At 37.0% G+C, this 25,279-nt stretch overlaps 1 protein-coding gene across 1 annotated transcript in view; it reads left to right on the top strand.

Annotated features, from left to right (window-relative positions):
• Positions 1 to 25,279, top strand: part of ELAPOR2 (endosome-lysosome associated apoptosis and autophagy regulator family member 2) — a 236,355-nt gene that overhangs the window by 168,753 nt on the left and 42,323 nt on the right. The window contains exons 9-14 of the mRNA XM_044679057.1: positions 9,325 to 9,505; positions 10,765 to 10,893; positions 16,873 to 16,963; positions 17,718 to 17,820; positions 20,064 to 20,201; positions 23,287 to 23,550. Of these exons, the coding sequence (XP_044534992.1) occupies positions 9,325 to 9,505; positions 10,765 to 10,893; positions 16,873 to 16,963; positions 17,718 to 17,820; positions 20,064 to 20,201; positions 23,287 to 23,550 (906 nt within the window). The remainder of the gene's footprint in view (positions 1 to 9,324; positions 9,506 to 10,764; positions 10,894 to 16,872; positions 16,964 to 17,717; positions 17,821 to 20,063; positions 20,202 to 23,286; positions 23,551 to 25,279) is intronic.

The following is a 25,279-nucleotide window of genomic DNA, read 5'->3' as shown; positions in this document are numbered from 1 at the left end:
CCTCTCCCTCTCCCTCTTCTACTTTCCTTCTCCCTCTTTCCCTTTTCCCCCTCCCTCTCTCCCTTCACATACACATTCAACCAAGTGGGATTAAATGACTTGGTCAGGGTCACTCATCTAGGACGTGTCTGAGGCCAGATTTGAGCTGCCATCCTTTATGTTATCATTCTTAACATCTGAGAAGAGCTTTGAATTGATTGTATAACAGAAGTGGTTACCTTTTTGTTAGAAATAACTTTCAGGCATGAAAAAGAAGTTGTTGGCTTTTGTGTCTATTAACTCTCCTTCCCACAAAACCCCTGTTATTTGAGTACTTTGTGTTTCTTACCCTTTGATGGGAAATTCTTGGGCATTAAAACCAATTCAATTTGATTCAAAAATATTTGTTGATTTTATACTACACATGACAGTCTATCCTGATAGCATAGCCCCATCATTATTGTGTTATCATTACATTGTTGTTAAATGTCTGCTAAATGCATAGAAAGGCAGCATGATAGAGATATAACTTTGAATCCAAGAAGACCTGGGATCAAGTTCCACTTTCAGTAGTGTAAAAATTAAAATTGGTTTTGCCGATAGATATAAGGGTTAAAATTGGTTTGACTAAATATAAGAGTTAAAAATGAGATTGTGGTTGCCGTTTATAAAATAATGAACCCCTAAGTCAAAATAGCTGTTAGTAGCTTTTAACAATTTAGTTTAATATAAACATATTAAAAGAGAGAGATGTAGGAAAGAAATAGAAAATACCGCTAGATACCCTATAATTGCTGTCCAAAGAAGTCTAGCTCACCACCCAGCAAGGGCTCCCTCAAGTCTCAATGTCCATGTAGAGACACAGTAATCTCTTCAGCCAGAGGTCCCTGTGGTCTCTTCAGCAAGAGTTCCACCAACTCAAGCCTCTTCCTTCAGCTCCAGTCATTCACACAGCAAGTCTCTTCAGTGCAGCCATCTCCAACCCAGAATGAACCCATGAGAAAGGTCTCTCTCAAAAAGCACAGGGAATCCATCCACAAGAAAGTTCTCTCCTAAAAGACCAGGAATGAATCAATCTTCTTTTGGGTCTCACCTTTTATACCTCTTTTTCCATGTCACTTCCTGTCTTTCCCCCTCTTCACAGGAAACAATCACAGCCTTTCAATTTGCCTAGCACTGCCCAGGGGGTAGTACTTGTGGCCTTCTGGGTTGAGAACTTTTTCTCTTCCTGATTTACTCAGTGTTAAGTAGGGGTACTTTAAGTTCTTGATTGATTAACTTAAAATAGACAAAGAGAGTTTTAATTCTCTCTTAACAATAGATACTGGTTGTGTGACTGACCTTGGACAATCCACTTAACTTCTCAGAGTATCCCTCTAAGACTATAAGTTGTAGAGAAGGTTCTGGCCTTTTTTCGGAGAGGGGATTTCCTATTCCAGGAGTTTCCTACACCAGTCACATTGCAGAATCAGTCCCTATGTCATTTTCAATATACTTAGTAGCAGTTTATTGGTGTCTATTGTTAAATAGAATAGTAGATAATTTGGGGTTCTCAAGAAGTCTGTAGCCTAAATGAGAGAAACAGTATAAATTGTCAGACAGTGGTATGGATAGGAATAAGTAAAGAGAGATACTATACACCAGTTCAACATAAAACTCCCCCAGTAATTTAACAAGCAGATTAAGGGGTATTTATTGGCTATATGGCTAGATGGTGTAGTGGATAGAGTGCCATACTCATCTACCTGAGTTACAAGCTTTGTGATCCTGGGCAATTCATTTAACCTTTTATCTCAGTTTCCTCATCTGTGAAATGAAATGGCAAACCATTCCATGGTCTTTGCCAAGAAAACCCCACATAGGGACATGAAGAGTCAGATACAAATGAAATGACTCAGTAGCAACAACTTTCTAGTGTGCTTAAATTCTAATCCCAGCTTTACTCCTAATAAACTGAATTTGCTTAATCATCTAGGTCTTAATTTTTCTATTCTGCAAAATGAATAAATTTTTTTTCACCTTACCTTCCATCTTAGAATCAATACTGTATATTGGTTCTAAGGCAGAAGAGTGGTAAGGGGTAGTCAATAGGGCTTAAGTGACTTGTCTAGGATCATACAGCTTGGAAGTTTCCAAGGCCAGATTTGAACTCAGGACCTTCTGTCTAGGCCTGGCTCTCAGTCCACTGAGTCACCTAGCTACTCCCAAGAAGTTGTTTTAGATCATATTTAAGAGGCAGAGCCAGCCACTCTACTATCTTTGCCAAGAAAACCCCATGGACCATATTGACTTGCTACTGTCTATGGGGTCATGGGAAAGATAAATACCTCCAAACAACAAGAAAAGAAAGGTCCTTTGTGGCTGATTCTTGTGGAAAAGATGGAACAACCAACAATCATTTATACATGCCTACTCTGAATAAGGCATTGTGCTACATGCTGGGAATGCAAGGAAAAAGTAATAGTTACAAGCCTCAAGGAACTTAGAGAGAACTAGGATGAGAGAATTCTATTAAGGGAAAACTAGATGATGAAAAATAAATAAATAGTCACCAACTAAAGCAGTTGCTCAAAGAATATCAGTAAATGGATTATTGTCAAACTGGACAGTGGCACGTCATATAACTTTAATCTGCAATTTGGATGAGGAGATAGAAGGCACGGTTGCTAAATCTGAAGATGGCTCAAAGCTAGAGGAGTCAAAAATATCTCGACAGGCAGGAATGGCTGAAACTAAGAAAATAAACAAGTAAGTTGCCTGTCTGGAAGAGAAATTCCACAAGATCTGTACAGTCTGATAGGGATAGCAACTGGTAGAGTGTTTTATTGAAATGCTAATAATTGAACTGTGATTCAAATCATATTTATTCAATTAATGATGCCAAATGGCATTTTGGTGGGGAAGAAAACAAGAATAAGAAAGAAAATACTATCTGAAAGACTGTCATGGCTGTGGTAACATTGCTCTATGTATTAGAGGTTGAGATGGAGATAGATTAGGAGGGAAAGAGAGATGGGTCAGAGTGGTAACTCTCTCCTCCCTCACTAATGGAGCCATTAATACTATAATGGCTTGATGGAGTCCCACCCCACTGGTGAGGGACACGGGAAAGTTGTGCTGGCCCTTAAAGATTAGAGAGAAGGTTTCCACACAAGATGAGGTATCAGGTGACCCAGTTTGGTGTTGCTCAGAACCAGGGCTCACACAAGCCTCCCCCTTGATCAATTGTTGGCACCACAGGGTTCTGGCTCAAAGATGGATCCAGCCAGGCAAAACTGTGGTACTTCTTTCCCTTCTCATCCCTCAATGATACTTGAACACTATCTGACTATTAAAGATACTTATTAAAAGTATCAGAGTGATGAATAAGGGTGGTGGTCAATGGGAATTGGTTGCCCTAATGTCTAACCCCTCAGGTCCTTCACTCTGGGGAGACAATTCAGTCTCAAAACCCAAAGCTTCTCCTGCTCTTCCTTCTAATTCTATATCTTGTCTACTAGCTATGACTATAATTTAGTTGTATAGGTTCTCTCTGTAAGGCAAAGACTGGAAGTGGGGGTTTTAGGGATCTGCTCCCAGATGGAGTCCAGAAAATCCCAAGAAGAAAGTTGGTATAGTCTTGGATATGAGAATATGTCCACTGACAAAGAACAGGGTATCAGGTCTTCGATTCCAGTTGAGGAAATTCACAGGTTGGCCTTCGGTTCACTCAGAGCTTGCTCCTGCTTCCACTGCCTTTGAGCTCCTCCCACCAAAGACCTGGCTCCTAGGACCTTCCCAGGATCCTCTGCTCTCTCAACTGCCATTCTTGTCTCATGCTCATCTCTTCCAACATTCTGTACCCCCAAGATTCTTCCCTTTGCCCTTCATCCTTACACCTAGAATTTTTATTTTTATGAACTATAGACAAATGCTTTTTTTTTTGCATTTTAGTAATTTGAGTGTGTCCTAGTTAAAAAGCCTTAACTGCTCTCTATTATTTATATTCATCTAGTTAGTTTTCATACAATAAAATCATTAAATATTTTCATAGAACCAAAATAATTTCCCAGCTTGACAAAGGAGGAATAACATTAGTTGATTTTGCCTACTATTGTGAACGAATTGGGTCTGAGTGCTGTTACTATTGATTATTCTCTTTCACAAAGCCATCCAGCTGTTGAAACATCTGTTTTCAACATGAGTAGAGGCAGGGAATAAACCTATCATGAAGAGCAATAATTATTATCAACAAATAAAACTCCCATTACACAGCTTTTGAAAATTGACTTCTTATTTTTTGGGCTAATGGGGCAAATCTGAAGATTTCTTAAACCTGTTGTTTTAGATGCAAAACCATTCTATTAGTTAAGATTTCTGACCAGATTACATCGTATGGATATTTTCTCACTTTTCCTTTAATAAAATTGATAAAAAAAATGTAGCTTTTGAATAAAGATGAAATGAAAAAGCTACTTTCATGGGGGAATTTTGATTCCCATTGGAGTGTGAAACAGGAGCAAAACAAACACACTCACGAGCCTATGTATGAATGTGTATGTGTGCGTGTGTTAGAATGCAGAATTGGATATGACTTTGGCAGTCACCTTCTAAATCATTTCCTAGATCTTAAAAAAGGGAAAACTGAAGCACAGTGAGATGAAGTTCTTTTGGTCCCTGTCATACAAATAGGAAGTAGCAGAGTCAGAAATCAATCCCATGCCTTCTGGCTCCAAGTTGAGTACTCTTTTCGCCACCATTACACACTTAGAAAAATGGTCTTTTGGCATTGATCACAGATTTAATCCAAATAAATATAGATTGTGTTCTTGATTTTATCTATCCCAAGGAAGGGCTATGCATTTTTATTCTTTGAATGGATTTGGATCCTTTAGGATCTTAAAAAAATTGAATTAAAATATCAATACAGGGGCAGCTGGGTAGCTCAGTGGATTGAGAGCCAGGCCTAGAGACTGGAGGTCCTGGGTTCAAATCTGGCCTCAGACACTTCCCAGCTATGTGACCCTGGGCAAGTCACTTGACCCCCATTGCCTACCCTTACCAATCTTCCACCTATAAGTCAATACACAGAAGTTAAGGGTTTAAAATAAAAAAAAATATCAATACACATAAACCTTATAATACATTACAATCAGTCATTTTGTAAGCATTTATTAAATGCTTAGGATGTGTTGAAGACAATGCTAAGTGTCAGAATACAAAAACAAAGCAGACATTGCTTTCAAGGAGCTATTTTATTTTTTTTTGGCAGGTAGGGGGTGAAAGCTTTAAGTTGTTTGGTATTACACAAAATATACATAGAGTAGATGAATTGCAGTCTGAGAGGGGAAGGCACTGGCAGGTAGGGAAATGGGAAAGGTCTCCCTTAGAAGGCAGGGCTAGGGTCTAATTTTGATGGAAACCACAGAAACCAAGAAGTGGAGTTGAGATGAATGAGTGTTGTATTAAGCAACAGCAAACTTCTCAACACACCAAGATTGTCGTATGTGAGGAACAGAAATAGGTCATTGTATTTGGATCAGTAGGAAGAAGTCAAGTCATTAAAAAAGAGAGTGTGTGTGTGTACATTTATGTACACACTGTTAAAAGAAAATGGGGATGGATGAATTGATTGGCTTCTGTGTCAAGGTGCCTCTCCTCACCTGACAGGCTTTGCTAGACTGAGCCTGCCAGTTGTCTCTTTTTAACAGCTGCCCAGGCAGGGAACCACTGAGAAGTTATAGGTATAATCAACTTCTCTAGTTCTTCAACCTGGGGTTGGAATGAATATTGATAAGGGCTATTGGTGTGCTGATTGAATAATGCTGTGGATCTGACTGCATGACTGTGTCCCCTTCCCAAGGGCTTTAGATGTATTTACCACTCAGGAAAGGTACTTTGTAACAAATAACTATATTTAATTCTAGCTTAAATGGGTTAGGAACAAGGGAAAGGATGGAGGATTTGGGAACCTTATTGCTAATAGTCTAAATAAATGATCAAAGTTACAGAGATTGCTAGATCAGGTAGAGACTAGAGATTCTTCACCCTCTCTCAAACTCTGGATTGACTTGGCTGGAGCCAAGCCAATGATTAGGGAAGGCTATTGATGATCTTCTTGAATGACAGTACTGTTCTCTCACAGCTCTGTTGATGATGGTTGTAATAGCTCTCTAGCTCTCTCAAGCAAGGCAGTTGAGTTGCATGTATAGGGCCTACCCTCCCTCTTGACCTCCCACTTCCCAAGATTACTTCAGACTGAGCTGTCTTATGCTGTGAATGATGGGTATTTATAGGGTTGGCTCCAACTGACTTTTGGCCCTGGTTCATGGCACCTGGGTGCATTCTGAGGTCTCCAACTGATGGTCTTGTCACTCAAAGTGGTGTACATTTTGTTCCAGAAATTCATTATAACAACACACATACGTGTGTGTGTGTGTGTGTGTGTGTGTGTGTGTGTGTGTATGCATGTGGACAAGGTCCTGCATGTTGTGAGGGCTGTTCTCTGCATGTAGCACGGGAGTGTAATCATGTGGCTCAAAAGAAGTAAAATAGATATCTCTAACCTCTTCTCTTCCTACCCTTCTCCAGGTGACACTAATTTCTACCAGGAAGAGAAATAGGAAGTTGGTGCTAGAGGCTACCCTGCTTTTCTCAGATTGAGGGTGTAATGGGTTAGAATTATATCTATCTGCTTCTTTAAATATTATTCATCTAAGAGATAATGTTTTTAGGTAAATTTAAGTTCTGATCACTGTTTCAATATTGGGGGAAAGGAGGTCTCCAAACTCTGTATATGAGACTTGACCCTCTTCCAAATAGTAATAGTAATAATTATTTTATTTTTTTGTAAATATTTTATTTTATCAATTACATATAATAAATCTCCACATATCTTTTCTGAAGTTATCTGAGCCAAATTCTCTCCTTCCCTCGCATCTGTTCCCCTTCCCAGAGCTGGCAAGCAATTTGATTTGGGTTACACATGTATTATTATACAAAACATACCAACAGCAATTTTAAACGAAAACTCATTTTTTCCAAATAGATAACAAGGTAGAAATCAGAGAAGGTAAAATAGGAGAATATATACTAGACAATACAGAGTGAAAAAAGACAGCTAACTGGTTCAGTGGATAGAGAACTAAGCCTGGAGTTAGGAAGACCCAGATTAAAATCTGACCTCAAAAACTAGGTGTGTCATTCTGGGCAAGTCACTTAACCTCTGTTTCCCTTAATCCACTGAGAAAGAAATGGCAAATCACTCCAGTATCTTTGCTGGGAAAACCCTCTGGAGAGTATAATCTATGGGATCATGAAGAGTGGAACACAACTAAGTGACTGAACACTAACAACAATAACAGAATGAAGGAGCTCTCCTATTGGGAGTAAGATAAATCAGTTGCAGTGAGAGAGATAGTTTTACCCAAGGAGAAGTTCCCAAAGTCTCTAGGATAGCAAGTTGGGGATTGGCATGTGATGGAGACTGCTAGCTCCTTTCACATGTGTCCAGAATCTTTTCTTTTAGCAATCTGAAGTGATTTTGTGTCATCCATTCTCCATCTTGAAACTAGAAGCCAGAACTCTTGAAGTCTGAAAAGACTTAGTGATTCAAAGAATGCTGATGAAGAGTTGAGAGCTCTCCTTTTCTTCCTTTCCTCAACTTTACCTTGCCCCTCACAGAGGTGCAGGGTGTTGATCTCTATCAATAAGGAGAGATTCCTACACCAATGGGTTTTGGGATTTGGGTTACATACATACATACATACATGTGTACACATATGAAATTGAACTATTACATTGTTTTTCTCAAAACCCATGTTAAATTTAGTGTTAATAGCAAAACTCCTTTGCTTAGTGTCCCCAATATGGTTTCTTTTTCACCCTGTGAGTCAATTTGAATTGTAATCAATGCTCTTTCATTTAATTAAGTCCTTGGGTTTTTCTAGGGAGTTCAGATTCCTTTCTAGAGGAGCTAACTGATTCAGTATTTCAGCAAGGCAAAGTGTGCTCCTTATTTTATAGATGGCAAAATTGAAGTAGACAGAAGTAATGACTAGTTAAAGTGAACTGCTTAGAGAGGCCAAAATGTGAAAACTGAAAGAGCCGAGATTGTTAAAGAAAGAAAAATACCACTTATAATTGTTGAGCAACGTGTCCTTTACCAAATAACATTGGTGAAATAAGATGACTTTTATTTCTTCCTATGGGGATTCTTGAGGAAGAAGTCAATGACCTACAAGGACTTTCTATTACTGGCTTTCTCTCACTAAAAACAGCTTTTCAGAATAGCTATCGAAGTTCTGATTTATGTGGAAATTCTGATTTATCAACTCCCCTTCCAGTATCAGATTTGTTACTTGAGTGTTTCCTGAAGGGGACCGAATTATTGTATCAGCCTGCATCTTTAAGGAAAGGAAACTTAGTTCTCTTGCAGCTGAAATTTTGATCCTCTCTCCCTCTTTTTTATACAGGCCATTCTTCTCTTTGGTGTCTTGGAGATATTTATTGGGGATCCTTTAAACAAACTGTGTTCTTTAGGTTCTGGTAGTTGGCTCAGTGGATGGAGAGCCACCCTAGAGATAACAGGTCCTGGGTTCAAATCTAGTCTCAAACATGCCCTAGCTGTGTAACCCTGGATAAGTTACTTAATTCCCATCCTTACTGCATCTCTGCCTTTGAACCAATCTTTAGTATTGATTCTAAGACACTAAGGGTTTAAACAAACAAACGATGTCCTTTAAAAACTGTCTTTTCTCTCCCCCTTTAAAAAATAGAATGATTATCAGATTAAAGAAGAAAATTTAGACCAGACTACCTTATGAAAGTTCCATTTGGTAAATTAATAATAAAATATTTAATTTATTTAAAAACACATACGCGAATACTGTTTTTTATGCTCTTTGCTAAAAATAAAAGAATAACTCCCTGTCCCCAAATGCCTCTAATTGAAAGAAATAGTCTAGCCATCTTCCATCTCCTCTGTTTATGTACTTAATATTAGTTGTTACAAAGTCTGAATTCCAATTGTTATGAAATAATAGAATACCAATGAAATGCTTATAACATATGATGTGTTTTCTTAAAGACTGTTTTCTTGAACTGATCAGGGAAATGATAAAGGGAAACAGACACCTGCAGTAGAGGTTATAGGTTGAGATTCCTCCCTGGCTCCTAAATCTCTTTCCTGTCCCTTCTCTCATGATTTTACATTGTTTTCTGTCCAGGGAGCAGCTTTTGTACAATGTGTCTATAGCCTGTCAGTAACTGTAATATATTCTAGCTATGTTTCAACTGAGATCATTTATGTGTTTCAGATTTTAACATAATTGAGGCATAATATGTAACATATGCTTCTCTTTGCAGACACAAATAATGTACAAGTGGATAGAGCCCAAGATTTGCCAGGAGAATCTCTCAGAAGCTGTTAGGCTTCCCTCTTCTGGAGAGAAGAGGGATTGTCCACCCTGCAACCCAGGCTTTTATAACAATGGCTCATCTTCTTGCAATCCTTGCCCACCTGGAACGTTTTCAGATGGAACCCAGGGTGAGTATTTGGCTCTTTCCAGAATACAGAAATTCTTTCATGAGAGACCATCTGTAAACGAAGCAAGGGTTTTAACTGTTCTAGCATCACAAACCCTTTTGGCCATCTGATGAAACCTCTGGTCCCTTTCTCAAAATATTTTTAAAGACATAAACTAGAACACATAGTTTTAGAAATGAAATGAATTACATTGAAATATAATAATTTATCTATCCATCCATCTATCCATTCCTCCATTATTCTATTTATCTGTCCATCTATGCATCCATCTATCTATTTCTCTCTCCTCTCTACCTTTCCATCTCTCTAAACATCCATTTCTCTATTAAAAACTCTTTTCTTCTCTCTGTCTGTGTTTTTCTGTCTCTCTGCCTCTGTCTGTCTGTCTCTCTGTGTGTCTGTCTCTCTCTCCTGTCTATCCATCCAATCTTAAAAACCAAATTCCTGGACATCAGGTTAAAAACCTCTGGTTCCAAAGGAAGGTCTTTTCCTTGGTTCTGGTGTCTTGCATTTAGTAGTCACCTAATAAATGATCATTTAGTTAAATTTGAATGAATAATGTATTTAGATCAAAGTCCTTTCAAGTCAAAATAATTCTTAGTGATATCAATAACAACTTGGAGTGGGGAGGATAACCATTGATTGAAAAGAAATTAAAGATGTAAATATCCAATCTTAAATGGGATCACTTTAATCTACCATGAGTAAAGACATGTCATTAAATGTGTTAGGTGTTTAATGGGATTTTGTGTGGAAGTTATGGCAGTGGGACAAACTTTTGTTTTCAGATACTTACAGGAAAATCATGCTCATTTTAGTGTTAAGCCCTTCCTTAATTGTGGGGTGATGGTGATAATAATGCTGAAATGGCAAGGTGGTGAGTGACTGCTTTTGTAATTTAGATTTTTCCTTGTATGAAAGGGAATTAATTTATGGAGATTAAGTGAGGAAATATTTTAAAAGGTAATTCATTGGTCCTTTCTTTGCCTTTTGATCATAAACAAATATATGTATTTTTTTCTGTCTTATTATTTTCAAAGGTTTTTTCCCCAGACTTTTTTTTGGAAATGGTACTAACTCTTGAAGGGCTTAAGAAGTTCTAGAAGCTTCTTTTTTTCTTCTTCCAACTACTTCTCTTACCACCACTCCCATCTCCCAAAAGAATCATTAATGATACCAATGAAAGAAAGTGAACTTTTGGTACCACAGCATAGCTGCATAGTTGGTGTTATTGTCTTCCTCTTACTTGTCTCCTCTAGAATGCAAAGCATGCCCAGCTGGAACAGAACCTGCTCTGGGATTTGAATATAAATGGTGGAACATCCTGCCTGCCAACATGAAAACCTCTTGCTTCAATGTTGGAAACTCAAAATGTGATGGAATGAATGGTGAGTCCAAATTCAGAGCTTCTTCACATATCAGAGATTACAGGCAACTGTTTTCTGACTCATCTCTGAATGAATATATTAAATGATGGTAAGCAAGAACTTAAAATGATCTTACTATTGTTTTTCCCCCAATTGATATCAAGCTGGCTATTGTGGTCAAAGGATTATGATTCCCCCCACCATGGTGATAAATTACTTCATTTTCTCATAAATGTGGCTTGTAAGAGTAAGTAATTAAGTGTTTAAGAGACAAGGTGACATGGTAGAAACTTGAACTGAGAACAGAAGATGAATTTGGATCATAGTTCTGACATTTGTTATTATTTTCAGTTATTATTATTATTGACATTTATAAACAGCTTTAAATTTTAAAAGCACTTTACATCCTCTATCTCTTTTATTCCTCACAAGAATCCTGAAAGAGGCAGTTCAGTTATGATATAATAGATAGATAACAGGCCTCAGAACAAGGAAGATTTGAATTTAAATCTTGTCCCTGACATGTACTGACTGTGTGACCCAAGGCAAGTCCCTTAACCTTCCAGGGCTCTAGAGTGAACATTTTTTAGGTCTATGAGTTTCAGAGAAGGGGCTGACATGAATGGATAGAAATTTCCTCATCACAAAGTTTCCTATGTCAGTGAAGTCACATGTTCGGACATGAGCACCACTCTGCTGTTCAAAAAAGTTTTCCTACCAAATTTCCTACCAAATAAAGTCCAGGTTCCCTTGCTGTAGTATTCAAGACCTTCCTTTATCTCATTGTAATGCTTTATGCCTAGCCTTGTTTTACATTATTCTTCCTTCAAATACCCTATGTTTCAACTCCTCACCCTTAGAAAACAAAACAGAACCAAGAAAACAAAAATATACAGTGTCTCTTAAACACATATTGAGCTTTGTTCTCAACATAAAGCACATCACAAGTGGTCATCTAACTTCTCTTTGAAGACTTCCTTTGGGGAGAACCAATTATCTACTGAGGCTACCCATTTTGGTTTTGGACAAAACCTCTGAGTGAATTTTTTCCTGACCTTAAGGCTAATTTCCTTCTTTTCAGTATCCAACTATGACTCTGGGTTCAGCCCTCTCTGGCCAAAAAAGGACAAATTTAACCCCTCTTTCATAGGACAACTCTTCAATACTTGAACATAGTTATCATGGCTTCCCTGAGGCCTCTGTCAACCAGACTAAACATGTCTATTTCCTTCCAAAGATCCTCATATGACATAGCTCTAGGGCCACTCATGATCTTGGTTGTCCTCCTTTGACATGCTCTCCATCTTATAAATGTCGTTCTTTGGCACAGAACTGCACATGTGGTCTGACCAGGTTCATTTTCTTAGTTTTGAAAATTTTGCCTCTCTTAGTGTAGAGAATTATTTATTAATTAAGAATTGTTTATTAAGTAATTCATTAGGAAATAGAGTCAAGTAGCATAAGTTATTGATAGATGCATAAGAGATTTATAAGCTAGATTTCTTTAAAAAATCTGAAAGGAATCTCAAATGAACTTATGGGTAAGAGAGAATTTTCCCAGAGTGCTTTGGGAGACAGTTACCCAACTGACCCTTTGGGCCAATGCTGTCCAAAAAGGAGCAGAAAAATCTCAGTGTTTTCACATCTAATATTCATCTAAAAGACCTGACAAGTGAAGGAGATTGTTGTTGAAACATCAGTGTAAGCCCAACAGGTTTGCTGGGCAAGTGGAGAAGGCTGCGTAGATTCAAAGTTGTTTGTTGATCTATACAACAAGGAAGAGAGAGACGTAACATTTCTTTTGTGTATAATTTAGATGAGGTAGATATATTAAGGTTTTTGGGGATTTAGATACAATAGGAGGAGAGAGTAGCCTCAACTCTGTTGGGGAAGAAGTAGATCCACAAAGATCACATTTGGTTGGATGGAGTAAGAAATTTTAGCTTAAGGACTTACATATTATAAGAATTTCTTTTCCACTTATTTCCTTATACTATCCATTTCATTAGTTTTCTTTTTTTAACCATAATAAAATATATATTTTTTATTTACCTGGCTGAGCTAGAATTCTTAGGCTGCTCTAAGAAGCCATATTTCTCAAACAGTCAGATCTAACAGCCTGTCCACACAGGACATAATTATTGGTATTACCATCCTATACCAATAACCAATAAGGGTTAGGAAACCCTTATAACATTAGTGCAGCTCAATACTGAACCAAATTTTTTTTTTTTGCTGCCCAGAACAGTGTGTCTAGTACAGTTCCTAGAAAGGAATATAGTACATTCTGAATAAATGTTTATTGAACACATGGATGAATTTACTCATCAGTAAAATGAGGGCAACAATCATATCCAAAGTACTTTCCTCACAAGTTTATTTTGAGGACCAAATGAGGTAGTATATGAGAAGCACTTTGCCAAGTGCTACATAAACATAGATCCTTATAATAAGAGAGTTATAGATATAGAGCTGTTCTTGAAATGAGGAAGACCTGGGTTCAAGTTTTATGCCTGACACATATTCGCTGTATGACTTTGGGCAGATCCCTTAACTTCTCAGTGATTCTGGTATAAGAATTAAATGTGTTCATTGGCTGGACAATCTCTGAGTTCTTTTATTATACTCATAGCCATTTGTCTTTACCCATTAATTATCCTATTCTAAATGGTTATGCTTTTGTCCCCCTCTCAGTTCTTCCTCTTGTCATCTCTGAGCAACTTGAACAGACTGGCCAATCGTTAGTGGCCCAATTGTCCTTCTATGGCTTATGCTATTTTGTCAGCCAAGCAGAGGAAACACATTCATGATCCTGAGGAAGATGGCTTTCTCTCTCTCTTTCCCTCTCCATATCTCTTTTTCTTTTTCTCTTTCTCTCCTTCCCTCTTTCCTTCTCTCTGAATTTTGATCTCTATGTTTCTCTTTCTCTTTCTGACTCTGAATCTATTTCCATCTTTTTTGTCTGTCTTTGTTCCTCTTTGCGTCTGTCAGACTATCTGTCCTTTCTTCTCCTCTTTGGCAGTCTGATGAAACCTCTGCCCTTTTTCTCAGAATAATATTTTTAAAGACACAAAGTAGAACCCATAGTTTTACAAATGAAACAAATTACATGGAATTACACTTATCTATCAATTCATCCATCCAATATTCTGTCTATCGTTTTATCCATCCATCCATCCATCTGTCTATCCGTCTTCCCCTCCTCTATTCTCCTCTTCTCTCCCCTCAGCTGAATACCCCCTCCATTAAGATCTATTAGACAACTTCAAATTTCCTCTCACTTGTGTTGATTTAGAGTGAAATGTGTTATAAAGAAGTAAATAAGGTAATCTGAGTGGGTCTCAAGGGCAATTTGGGTATGAGGAAAGATAAAGGGGATATTAGGTGATTATAAAGTGATTGGAGAAGGAATGAAGAAGGGAAGGTATAAAGGAGATAAAGGAAATGGGGTATGTAGGAGAGGGCAGCTCAAACAGGTTTATTCCCAGAGGCTTGAGACAGAGAATACAGGGAGGAAACCAGGGCCAGAAAGAAATGTTTAGGTTTGGCTGGAGGGTTTCTCTTGTTAGTTTCTAAAGTCTCTTGAGGGAGGAGTCGAGAGGGCCCCTGCCTGCCAGTCAAACTGATGGCTGGAGGAAGTCTCAGATTGGTACTTCCTGCCAAGATGGATGCCCCCAGTTCTCTCAAGAAATAAAAAGAAAATGATTCCTTCCCTCTTTAGCCCTTGTCTCAGTTTTTGATACAATGATTCACCAAAGGCTTTGAGTATGTAACAAGGGGATTTATTAATCTCCGGTTAGTCAGAGGGAAAGAGGTTCAGGACTTTCTAGCTGCTGCTAGGGAGAGGGTAATGGTGGGGGATGGGTCACGGAGGGGTTTAGACTGAGAGAGCCTGCTCTCCCAGTTGGGAGATTTGACTGCCTTTTAAGTAAAGTCCTTATTAAATCACTAAAACTGGGGTAACTTATTTGAGGATACTCTTCTTGTCTATAGAAACTAAAACCCACAATGTTCAATCACAAGTCCTTCCTTCCACCCAGGGCTCACAGGAAATTCAGGGGAAGGGAAGGGAATGTAGATGGAGAGATCAGGGAGAGGTCCAGAGAAATGAGATAGGTTTAAATTTCCCCAAGACAAATAAGCACAGGCCAAGGCCAAAGCAATTAGACCAAAGCCAAGCCGAAAGGCCGCAGCTAACAGGCTAAGCCAAAGCAAAGCCTCCAGCCACAGCAAAAGCCAGAAGGCAAAAGCCTCGTCAGTTGCAACTTCACCTCTATTTATAGCTTTAAGTTCTAACTGACTTTCTGAAGATTCTAAGACTTCTAACTGACTTTTTGTAACCATTAGAAATTACAGAAGCAAAAAGTTTCTGTTAGCCACCTTGCATTACAAATTTCAAGTGCAATATATTAGAATTTGAAAAAGAAACCTGTTTTACTTTAGAAAATCTAGGCTATTAGAGGTTGTTGTTGTTCAGTTGTGTCTGACTCATCATGACCCCATTTGGGATTTTCTTGGCAAAGATACTATAATACTTTGCCATTTCCTTCTCCAGCCAATTTGACAGATGAGGAAATTGAGGCAAGTGTGGTTTAGTGACTTTGTTCAGGGTCCCACAGCTAATAAGTGATTGAGGTCACATTTGAAACTCCAGGCTCAATGCTACCTAAGTACCCCAAGAAGGTGGAGGTACAGAGTTATTAGCTTTCTCATTAAAGTTTTTCCCCCCAAGGCAAACCTTCAACTGTTTTCTCAGGGAGAATTTTGCAAGGGAATATCTTTTTTGGGATCAGAAAACCTTTTACCACAGCATTTAATTTACAGTTGAGGTTGATGAATAGCACTTTTCCTTCAGGAGCTGTTAACTTTGATTCACATGATGCTGATGTTCTTTTTAACCTCATCTGAAATCATTGTAGGATAACATTAAATATGTAGAAGCAAATTTTTTTAGTAAGTAGTTTTACATTTTAAAAAAAATATGCACAAACGTTTGATGAGGAGCAGCAGCATGATAGAATGGACTTAACTGTGACCCAGAAGTAAATATATCTGTTCACTAATCTCAGCTCTGCCTCCAACTGGCTTTGTGACCTTGGAAAAGATCACTATGCCTCTCTGTACTTCAGTTTTTTTCCTCTGCAAAATGAGGTTGGACTATATGATTCCTATAGCTAAGGTTCTATTTTCTCTAACATTCTATGATGAATCTTTTGGTTACTTTTCTAAATAATTTAGTGAAATGACTATTGCATTAAGAGCTAGAACATCTAGTAGATTTAAGTCTAGCTCTTATATTTAGCTCATTGGAAAATCTTGGACAATTCATTAAACCTTTGAGAACCTCTGTTTATTCATTTATAAAATGGGGATGATAGTACTGGTATTGTCTGTGAGGGCAGTTAGATAGTAGAGTGGATGGAATGTTGATCTTAGAGTTAGGAGATATAAGTACAAATGTAGCATCAGACACAGCTAAGTATGTTACCCTAGGTAAGTCACTTAATCATTGGCTATCTCAGTTTCTTTATCTGTAAATTGAGGATAACAAAAATATCTACCTCTCAGAGCTGTTGTAAGGCTCAAAAGAGATATTTATAAAACTCTTAGCACAGTATCTGACACACAGTAGGCACTTAATAAATGCTCATTAAAAAGAGAATTAAATCTACCTTATAAGGAAAATACCTTATAAATTACCTGTAAATTTATTAGGAAAATACCTGTAAATAATTAAATGAATTGATCTTACTGTTGTTGTTTTTTTTTTTTTGGAGAGTTGTGACTAAGATATATGAAGCCATCAGTTTGAGAAGGTTACTTGTGGGGGGAACTTCTCCATTTATGCCATTCCCTAGAAGTTTGGTAACTTATGATCTTAGAGATTCCTCCAAGTTCATAGACAGCATCTGTCTGGGACATGTTTGAAACTGAGGTATTCCATCATTTTCCATTTCATTCTTCTTCATAAAAATAAAACCTTGGCTTTTACATTTGCAGGTTGGGAGGTGGCTGGAGACCATATCAAGAGTGGGGCAGGAGGCTCAGACAATGATTATCTGATCTTAAACTTGCATATCCCAGGATTTAAGTAAGGAAAATTACTGATTTACTGCCCTTAAGAATGTTTGTACTTTGTTTCCTCTAGGAATACATGAAAGAGAAATTTCTTCATATGTATAAGTATATTAATATAATAGTCTAGATGTCAACTGAAATTATTGAGAAATAGTATCACCACAAGAAAATGATTTACAAAGTATTCCATAGGATTGATGATTAGAGATTATTTTAACTGTTAATCCTCCCTTAGTCATTAGTTCCAGGAAGTAACAACAGATATGATTTCTAGCAGATATTATTTCTAAAATGCTGTAGTAACACAATTTTTTGATGCCTTAAATAAAGAGAATGAATTACTAGTTAAAGTTGTCTTTTCTTAACTCTGCTTTTAAATTACAGCGGCAGCTTATGTAAATCAACTGGCTCTCATTTGTTTTTGTTTAACCCTTATGATGGCAGGCATTTATATCAGTGGTCAAAGGAGATTTGTCCCATGATTATAGTTTTGGATGTTTCAATGTATAATGGTGTCATTTGTGCTGAGAATGGCACACAGCCAGATTTTGCCATTGATCTCTAGGTGTGTATGATATTCTTTATTGTAACTTGTACTAAACCCTGTAAGAGTTTCCATTCCATTTCAAAAATGGAATGAGTAACAGCAGGAGGTCAGTAGAACTGAAATTTTTGGCTGTTGTCTTCACTAAAAACTTGAGCCCAATTTGTCTCCAAATTGTATTGGGAACACATTGTAAATATTGCCTTTCTGCTTTGGCAACTAGACCTCCAACATCTATGACGGGAGCCACAGGTTCTGAACTCGGAAGGATAAGTTTTATTTTTGAGACCATCTGTTCAGCAGACTGTGTGCTATACTTCATGGTGGTAAGTGAAAAGAGCATCTTTCAAAGCACATGATTAAGCTCGCTACTATATTTTCAAGTGGGAATTCATTACTATTCAAATATGCAGAAAATCTCATGATTTTTAAATTTTCTATTCTCCTTAATTGAGAATGCATCTTTTCAGTGATAAAAGTCCCATTCATGTGTGAGTCAATTTCAGAATTACAGAAGAGCCAAAGATCATTAATGGGCTTGTATCCCAAATGAGAAAAATAAAAAACATGAGAGGTAGTAAATATTCTCTGCTGCTTTGCTCTGTCTCTCTTTCCCTTTGCTGTATCCCAACCCACACTCATATCTGAAGCCTGAAAGACAGAAATGAATGTGGGTGGAATGATATCATTAGGCAGAGATAAAAATAAGAGTGGTAGAAAGAGAAGTAAAATGAATGGAAGACAGAAAAGAATTTATAGAGTAGGGAGTATTAAAGATGCATAACTCTTTGTTCTCCATTACAGAAAGTGGAACAAACTTACTTTTAGGTTCAAAGTATGTGTCTCAACTGTTAGGTAGAATGCCACTGGGTTATTTTGTGCATAATCTGCTCATTTCTCTATACTTAATGAATATTAGGCAGAAAGTGGCCCTTGGCCAATGTGTCTTTTATGACTAATGATGCCAAATTCATAAATCAGCAGTCTTTATTTTGAAGGACAATAATTTGTTAGCCTCAGTAAGACTGTATTTTGATTCAATCTTTCACATAATTTGATTCAAATTTTCAAAATATTTCACAGTCAGTATAACCAGGATTTGTGATTATTCCATCCACAGAGCAGATCATAATCTATCTTTGGGTTAAAAGATAAGCCTTGGAATAGGCATTCTTAACCTGAAGTCTAAGAACCTGATTTTGGGGATATATATATACACACACATACACACATACATATCATATAAACTGCATTTCATTATAATTATGTTGTAGCTCTATGTATTTTATTTTATATATTTAAAATATTAATCTGAAAAGGTCTTGAGGCTTTACGATATTTCCAAAGGGATCAGTAAAGTCAGTTACTTGAAACACAGAGAGGTCACACAACTAGGTAGGGATTTTAACTAAGACTTTCTTGATTCTTGCTACTACATGCTGCTTCCTTCTACTCCTCCTTTCTCTACTCCCATTCAAGAAGCATTTAATAAGATCCTACTATAAGGAGCTGGGCAGCTAGATAGAGTGTTGGTCCTAGAGTCAGGAAGACTCATTTTCCTGAGTTCTAATCTGGCCTCAGGCATTTATTACCTGTGTGACTCTGGGCAAGTCAATTAACCCTCTTTGCTTCAGTTTCCTCATCTATAAAATGAGCTGGAAAAGGAAATTGCAAACCACTCCAGCATCTCTGCCAAGAAAACCCCAAGTGGGTTCAAAAAGAATTGGACATGACTGAACAACATTTTCTACTTGGCTAAAGCATTAAAAGGCAACTTTAATACAATTGATTACTGAGTCCTAAGGTTAATAGATGGTCCCATGCATATTTGTATAGTTTGGAGAGAATTTGGAAGGCCTAAGATTTTAAGAAGGGAGGTTCATAGTATTGTTCAGAGTATTTAACTATACAATTCATTCACTAACCATGATACTTTCCTGAAGTTTTAGTATAGTGCCTGGTATGCAGTTAGTCCTTAATAAATACTTTTTCATTAATTCATTCATTTGTTCATATATTTATTCATTATCTACCAGCATATGCATAGGGAGTGTTCCCAAAATCTTTGTTCAGTTTTAAGCTTTAGTAGCTAAAAATTGCAATAAGATTTGGAGTTACTCTGAATACACATAAATTCATAATCAAAATCCTATTATTCTCATATATCTTTATTTAACATAATGATCTTATATTAAGATTGAGTCTGTCTTGACTTATATGTATTGTTCCTTTTTAAAATTTAAACTTTTGAAATTAATTAGTTTGTTTGTTGGTTATGTTATTATTACTTATCTCATTCCTTTCCTCTCCTCAATGCACCATAGAAAGCATCACTTGACAAAAAAGAAGTATACATAAATTACTTTTCGAATTACTGTTTATCAGTTTCTTTCTTTGGAGGTTGGGTATTCACAAATTATTCTTCAAATATTCTGTAGCTATTTATAATATCCTCTTGGTTCCACTTGTTTTGTTCTTCATTACTTCACATAGATATTTCCAAGTTTTTAAATAAAAAAAATTAACCTTTTCATCATTTCTTATGTCTATATTTTCCAATGCATTTTAGGACGTTAATAGAAAAAGTACCAATGTGGTGGAATCTTGGGGTGGAACCAAAGAAAAACAATCTTATACCCACATTATCTTCAAGAATGCAACATTCACATTTACTTGGGCCTTCCAGAGAACAAATCAAGGCCAAGATGTAAGTGCCTGCTACCTCTTCAGCTTCAGCATAGAGCTGTCTTTCTTTGTCATGCATGATGCCCAGAATAAGTCTGTTTCACTTTTAATTCATTTGGCAGTTGACAGCATGACTGGAAGAGAAATGAATCTACACTTAGAGGAACTGGGTTCTAATACCTACTCTACCACTTGAATGATCTTGGCAAATGCTTTATCTGTTTGGACTTCCATTTTTTTTTTTTTCATTTGCAAAATATGGGTATTGGGCTTGGTGACTTCTAAGTGACTCCTCTTCACTCTAAATCTATAATGCTTATGGTCAGGGGCACCACTGGTTTCAAAGTCTGTACTCTTGTTATTCTAGCTTTCTGGAATAGACATGTTGGGAAAATATAGAGGGGCCAATAATGTAATGTTTTCTTTATAAATTTCTCAATCTTATATTGAGAATTTTTTTTAGAGAAAAGATCCTCATTTTCAGTTATTTCAGAAACTGATTAATATCTTTAGGATATTTCATACATTAATAGATGATAGCATCAATTTAACTAGTTATAATATTAATCAAATGAACTAATTGTAGTATAAGAATGTGACTGAATACTATTGTGCTCTAGGAAAGAATGAAAAGTTTCAGAGAACCCAGGGAATACTTGTGGGAGCTGATACAACATGAATTGAACAGAATTAGCAATACAATAAAAACAATATTGTAAAGATAAACAGCTTTGAAAGACTTAGGAACTCTGGTCAATGCAAAGACTAATTATAGTTCCAGAGGACTCATGATGAAACAAGCTATTCCTCTCTGGGTAGAGGGCTCGTAGACTCCAAGTGCATATTGAGGCTTATTATTATTATTTTAAAATGTGACTAGTGTGGGAATTTGTTTTGTTTTAATATGCATATTTGTAACAGTTTGTTTCTCTTGCTTTTTCAGTGAGGGCATAGGGGAGGAAGAGATGTGAGAGAGAGCATTTTGATCTGAAAATAAAATAAAATTGAATTTTAAAAGAACATTAACAATATAGTAGAACCTTCAACCCTATAGAAAAGTTGTTTATTTGACTCTGATATGTGTTATAGGATGAGCTTCATAAACTTCTCCCACCCCTTTTTACTGCTGAGGCTCAGAGATGTTATCTGATCCAAATCATGGAGCTAATTAGTTGCAGAAGCAAAACTTCAATCTCTGTCTTTTTTTTTTTCCTAGTGCATTGTGCTATTAAATCATACTTTCTCATGATATGCCAATGATTTTTTTGTTCTTTCTGGTAGCTTGGTTTCTGGGCAGCTAGTGGCCCAGTGCATGGAATGCCAGGCCTGGAGCTAAGAAGACTCATCTTTGTGAGTGCAAATCTGGCCTCAGTCACTTATTAGCTGTGTTACTCTACGCAAGTTGCTTAATCCTGTTTGCCTCAGTTTCCTCATCTGGAGAAGGAAATGGCAGACTATTCCAGCATTTCTGCCAAGAGAACCCCAAATGGGGTCAGAAACAACTGAAATGACTTAAAAACAACGAGCTTGGTATAATGAATAGAATGCTCAATTTGGTTAGGAAGACATGAAATCAAATACACTTATCCCTTCCATATCACAGGGATTAGGGGCATGGTACTCCCACAAGCTGGAAAATCTGCATAAAATATTTTGGTCCTCACTTCTTATCAGAGAAGAAGTCTGAATTTTTTTCTTTTTCTTCTATGGGATCTTTATAGTACTTTATTGCAAATTTTGGATTAAGTAGGTATTTCTGAGTTTCTAAAGTTTTTCTGTGTCATCCACTGGCCTTTGTGTGTCATTTGTGGCTTCAAACAAAACACCTCAAAAATTTTTTTTAATTTCCTGTGCCAACCCACAGAATATCAAAACCATGATGAGGAAAGTCATGACGTGGAAGGGATAACTGTACTTCCTTTGATACTCACTCCTGTGTGGCAATAATGAAAGTCTCTTAAACTGTTCAAATCTCTGTTTTCTTATCTATAAAGTGAGGATGAGAATGTTGAATGTGTCATCCCCATAAGTTCTTTGTGAGATCAAGTGAAATCATGAATATAAAACATGGCAAACCTTAAGGTCGATTATTTATAGTTTCACTATTTTTTGGATTCAAAGATAATTCATTTTCCCAATTACTTGTAATAATAATTTTCAATGTACATTTTCCAAAAGTATAAGTTCCAAAATCACTGTTTTTTTTTAGAACCACACGTGATTTTAATGACATAGAGAATGCCCAGTATGTGACTCCATACCAGTCCTTCAGCTGAAGGACTTAAATTTAGGTTGTCATGACTTCTAGGTAAACTTATATGCTGTGCTATGCCTGTATTTTTAGCCAGTCAGTCAACAAGGATTTATTCTGCTCTTCCTCAGTGCTCTGTCAAGCACTATGCCAAGTGATGGCGATTTAAAAAAGTCAAACAAATACAAAAAGCTGCTTTGGCCTCTAAGGATTTGTCTAATAGTAGAGATGGCATGTAAACAACTATGTAAGATATAAAATATATAAAGGGATGTAAAGTCTGTTTCAATATTGAAAGCTCTTTTGGTCCTGCAGTCTATAGATATACTCAAGTACGTTCATGCCAGGGTGGCCTCATGGCAGGAAGGGAAGGGAATATGCATTTATATAGCATCTACTATGTACAAGTCACTGTCCTATGTGCCTGTTCTAAATATTAACTCATTCAATACTCTCAACAACCCTGTGAGATAGGTGTTCTCATTTCTTCATTTTACAGTTGAGGAAATTAATTTTACAGTTGAGTAAACTGAGGCAAACAGATTAAGTGACTTGCCCAGGGCACGTAGCTAGTAAGTCTCTGAGGCCAAATTTGAATTAAAGTTTTCCTGAATCTACTGCACCACCAGCTATCAATAGAAATTAGACTCTAGGAGCTCTATTCCTCTGGATCCATGGCTATTAGAGCATTGTGGTAAAAAAAAAAAAGGTAATAAGAGGAACGCCTTCTCTGACCAATCACCTTGCACTGCAAGATGACATCGTGTTTCTTTTGATAATGTTTTTCTTAAAGAGGTAACTAGGTAGTATGCTTTTTCCCTAAGAAAGGAGTCATAATTCTCTGTTCTCCTTCCAGAGCAGACGGTTTATCAATGATATGGTGAAGATCTATTCTATCACAACTACAAATGCAGTTGATGGAGTGGCTTCATCTTGTCGGGCTTGTGCACTGGGCTCGCAACAGTCGGGTTCATCGTGTGTGCCCTGTCCACCAGGGCATTACATTGAGAAAGAGACCAATCAGTGCAAGGAATGTCCACCTGACACATACCTGTCCATACATCAGGTCTATGGCAAGGAGGCTTGTATTCCATGTGGTCCAGGAAGTAAAAGCACCCAGGTAATCAGTCTCACTCTGCTCTTAGCACTTGGTACTTAGTACTTTAGTTTCTCTCCCTTCTTTGTCTGCTGAGTTGTTGTTGATCCTTCCAAACTCAACTCAAATGACATTTCTTTTAGTCTTCCCCAATTCCTGCTGTGTATGTGTAAGAGAGACAGAGACAGAGACAAAGAGATAGAGAGAGAGAGAAAGAGAGAGAGACACACACAGAGACAGTCAGAAACAGAGAGGAGATGAGCAACTTATAATGGATTATTTCCTTCTCCAACAGCCCAAAATATGAAATCAAGGAAGGCCTCTAAGAAGTTAGTTGGAGCTTCTTCAGAGAATTGATTGATTCACTTAGAGACAACATGACATAGTAGAATGCTGGAATTAAAGTTGGGAAGAACTAGGTTTAAATCCTGCCTCTGACACTTATAGGCTGTGTGACCATAGACAAGCCATTTACGTTCTCTGAGCCTTGGCTTCCACATCTGTAAAATGGGAATAATAATACCTCTAGAATCTACCTCACAAGGTCATGAGACTTTGATGAGATAATAATAATATTAGTAATGGCTATAATTTATGATGCTTTAAAGCTGGCAAAGTGCTTTATAAATATTCTGTCCTCACGACAACCTAGGGAGTAAGGTGCTATTATTATTTCCAGTTTATGGAGGAGGAAAAGGAGACAGAAATCAAATGACTTGCCCAGAATCACATGACTATTGTCTAAAAACATATTTGAACTCAAGTCTTTCTGATTCCAAGTCTAACATCTGAAAAATTGTACCTGCTATCTGGGTTTTAATCACTTTGCAAATTTTAAAATGAAAAATGTAAATTATTACATATGTTTAAAGATGTGGACAAAAATCACATATGATAAGACAAAGAAGACATAGGGAGGTTGTATTTGGCAGCATTGAAGGGCGTACTCACACTGACGAAACATGAATTCCATGAATAAAAGCTCTCCATTTTATTTAAAGTTTTTTTTCTCCCAGACCTAATACACCTTTGCACACATTATCTACTTTTTAACTCTTTGTTGAATTGAACTAAATTGAATTTTAGGTATTTTCAGAAATGCTAATATGCTTTGATGCTAAATATCTGCTTGGTCCTAGAAGTTTCCATAAGTGATCTGCGTTTTTCACCAGAATGTAAGCAGATACCTTCAAAATTTAATTGTCCTTTTTTTCTGTGGGGATGTAATAGTGTGATAGAGAAGGCTAGTAAAACAGGCATGCCACCTATTCCCTTTTAGCAAGGCCCTGCCTTTTGAATGTAGGCAGCATCATTTTTTCTAATTGTTCTTTATCTGGCTTAAGTTTCTCTTTAGTCAGTGCTTTTACTATTTGAGGGACAGATCAGCTTCCAAAAAGTATTATGAGTGAAGTATTTGACATGTCTACATCCTTTCATTCAACATTGGCTATTTGACTTGTTTTACCTTATGGTAAAAGAAAAACCCTGGACCTGGCATTGCTTTGGGGAGTTTATGAAAATTATTGATAAAGCAAAACTCATTTAGATATTTTGCATTTACTCAGTCTCATACAAACAATATCAGAACATTTTAGAGTGAGGGGGTCAGTCTCTTTTGCTGATCTCTCTTCCTCTTTTCTCTTTGTCTTCTTTTTTTGGCCTGTCTTCCTCCTTTCCCCTCCCTATTTTCTTTCCCTTTCCCCCCCTCACACTTGTACAATTGCTCTTGGTTCAGAGTACATTACAAACTCTT

This window comes from Gracilinanus agilis, chromosome 5, assembly GCF_016433145.1.
Source record: "Gracilinanus agilis isolate LMUSP501 chromosome 5, AgileGrace, whole genome shotgun sequence".
NCBI lineage: Eukaryota > Metazoa > Chordata > Mammalia > Didelphimorphia > Didelphidae > Gracilinanus > Gracilinanus agilis.
Note: the sequence above shows the minus strand (reverse complement) of the source record. Positions and strands in the feature narration are given on the sequence as shown.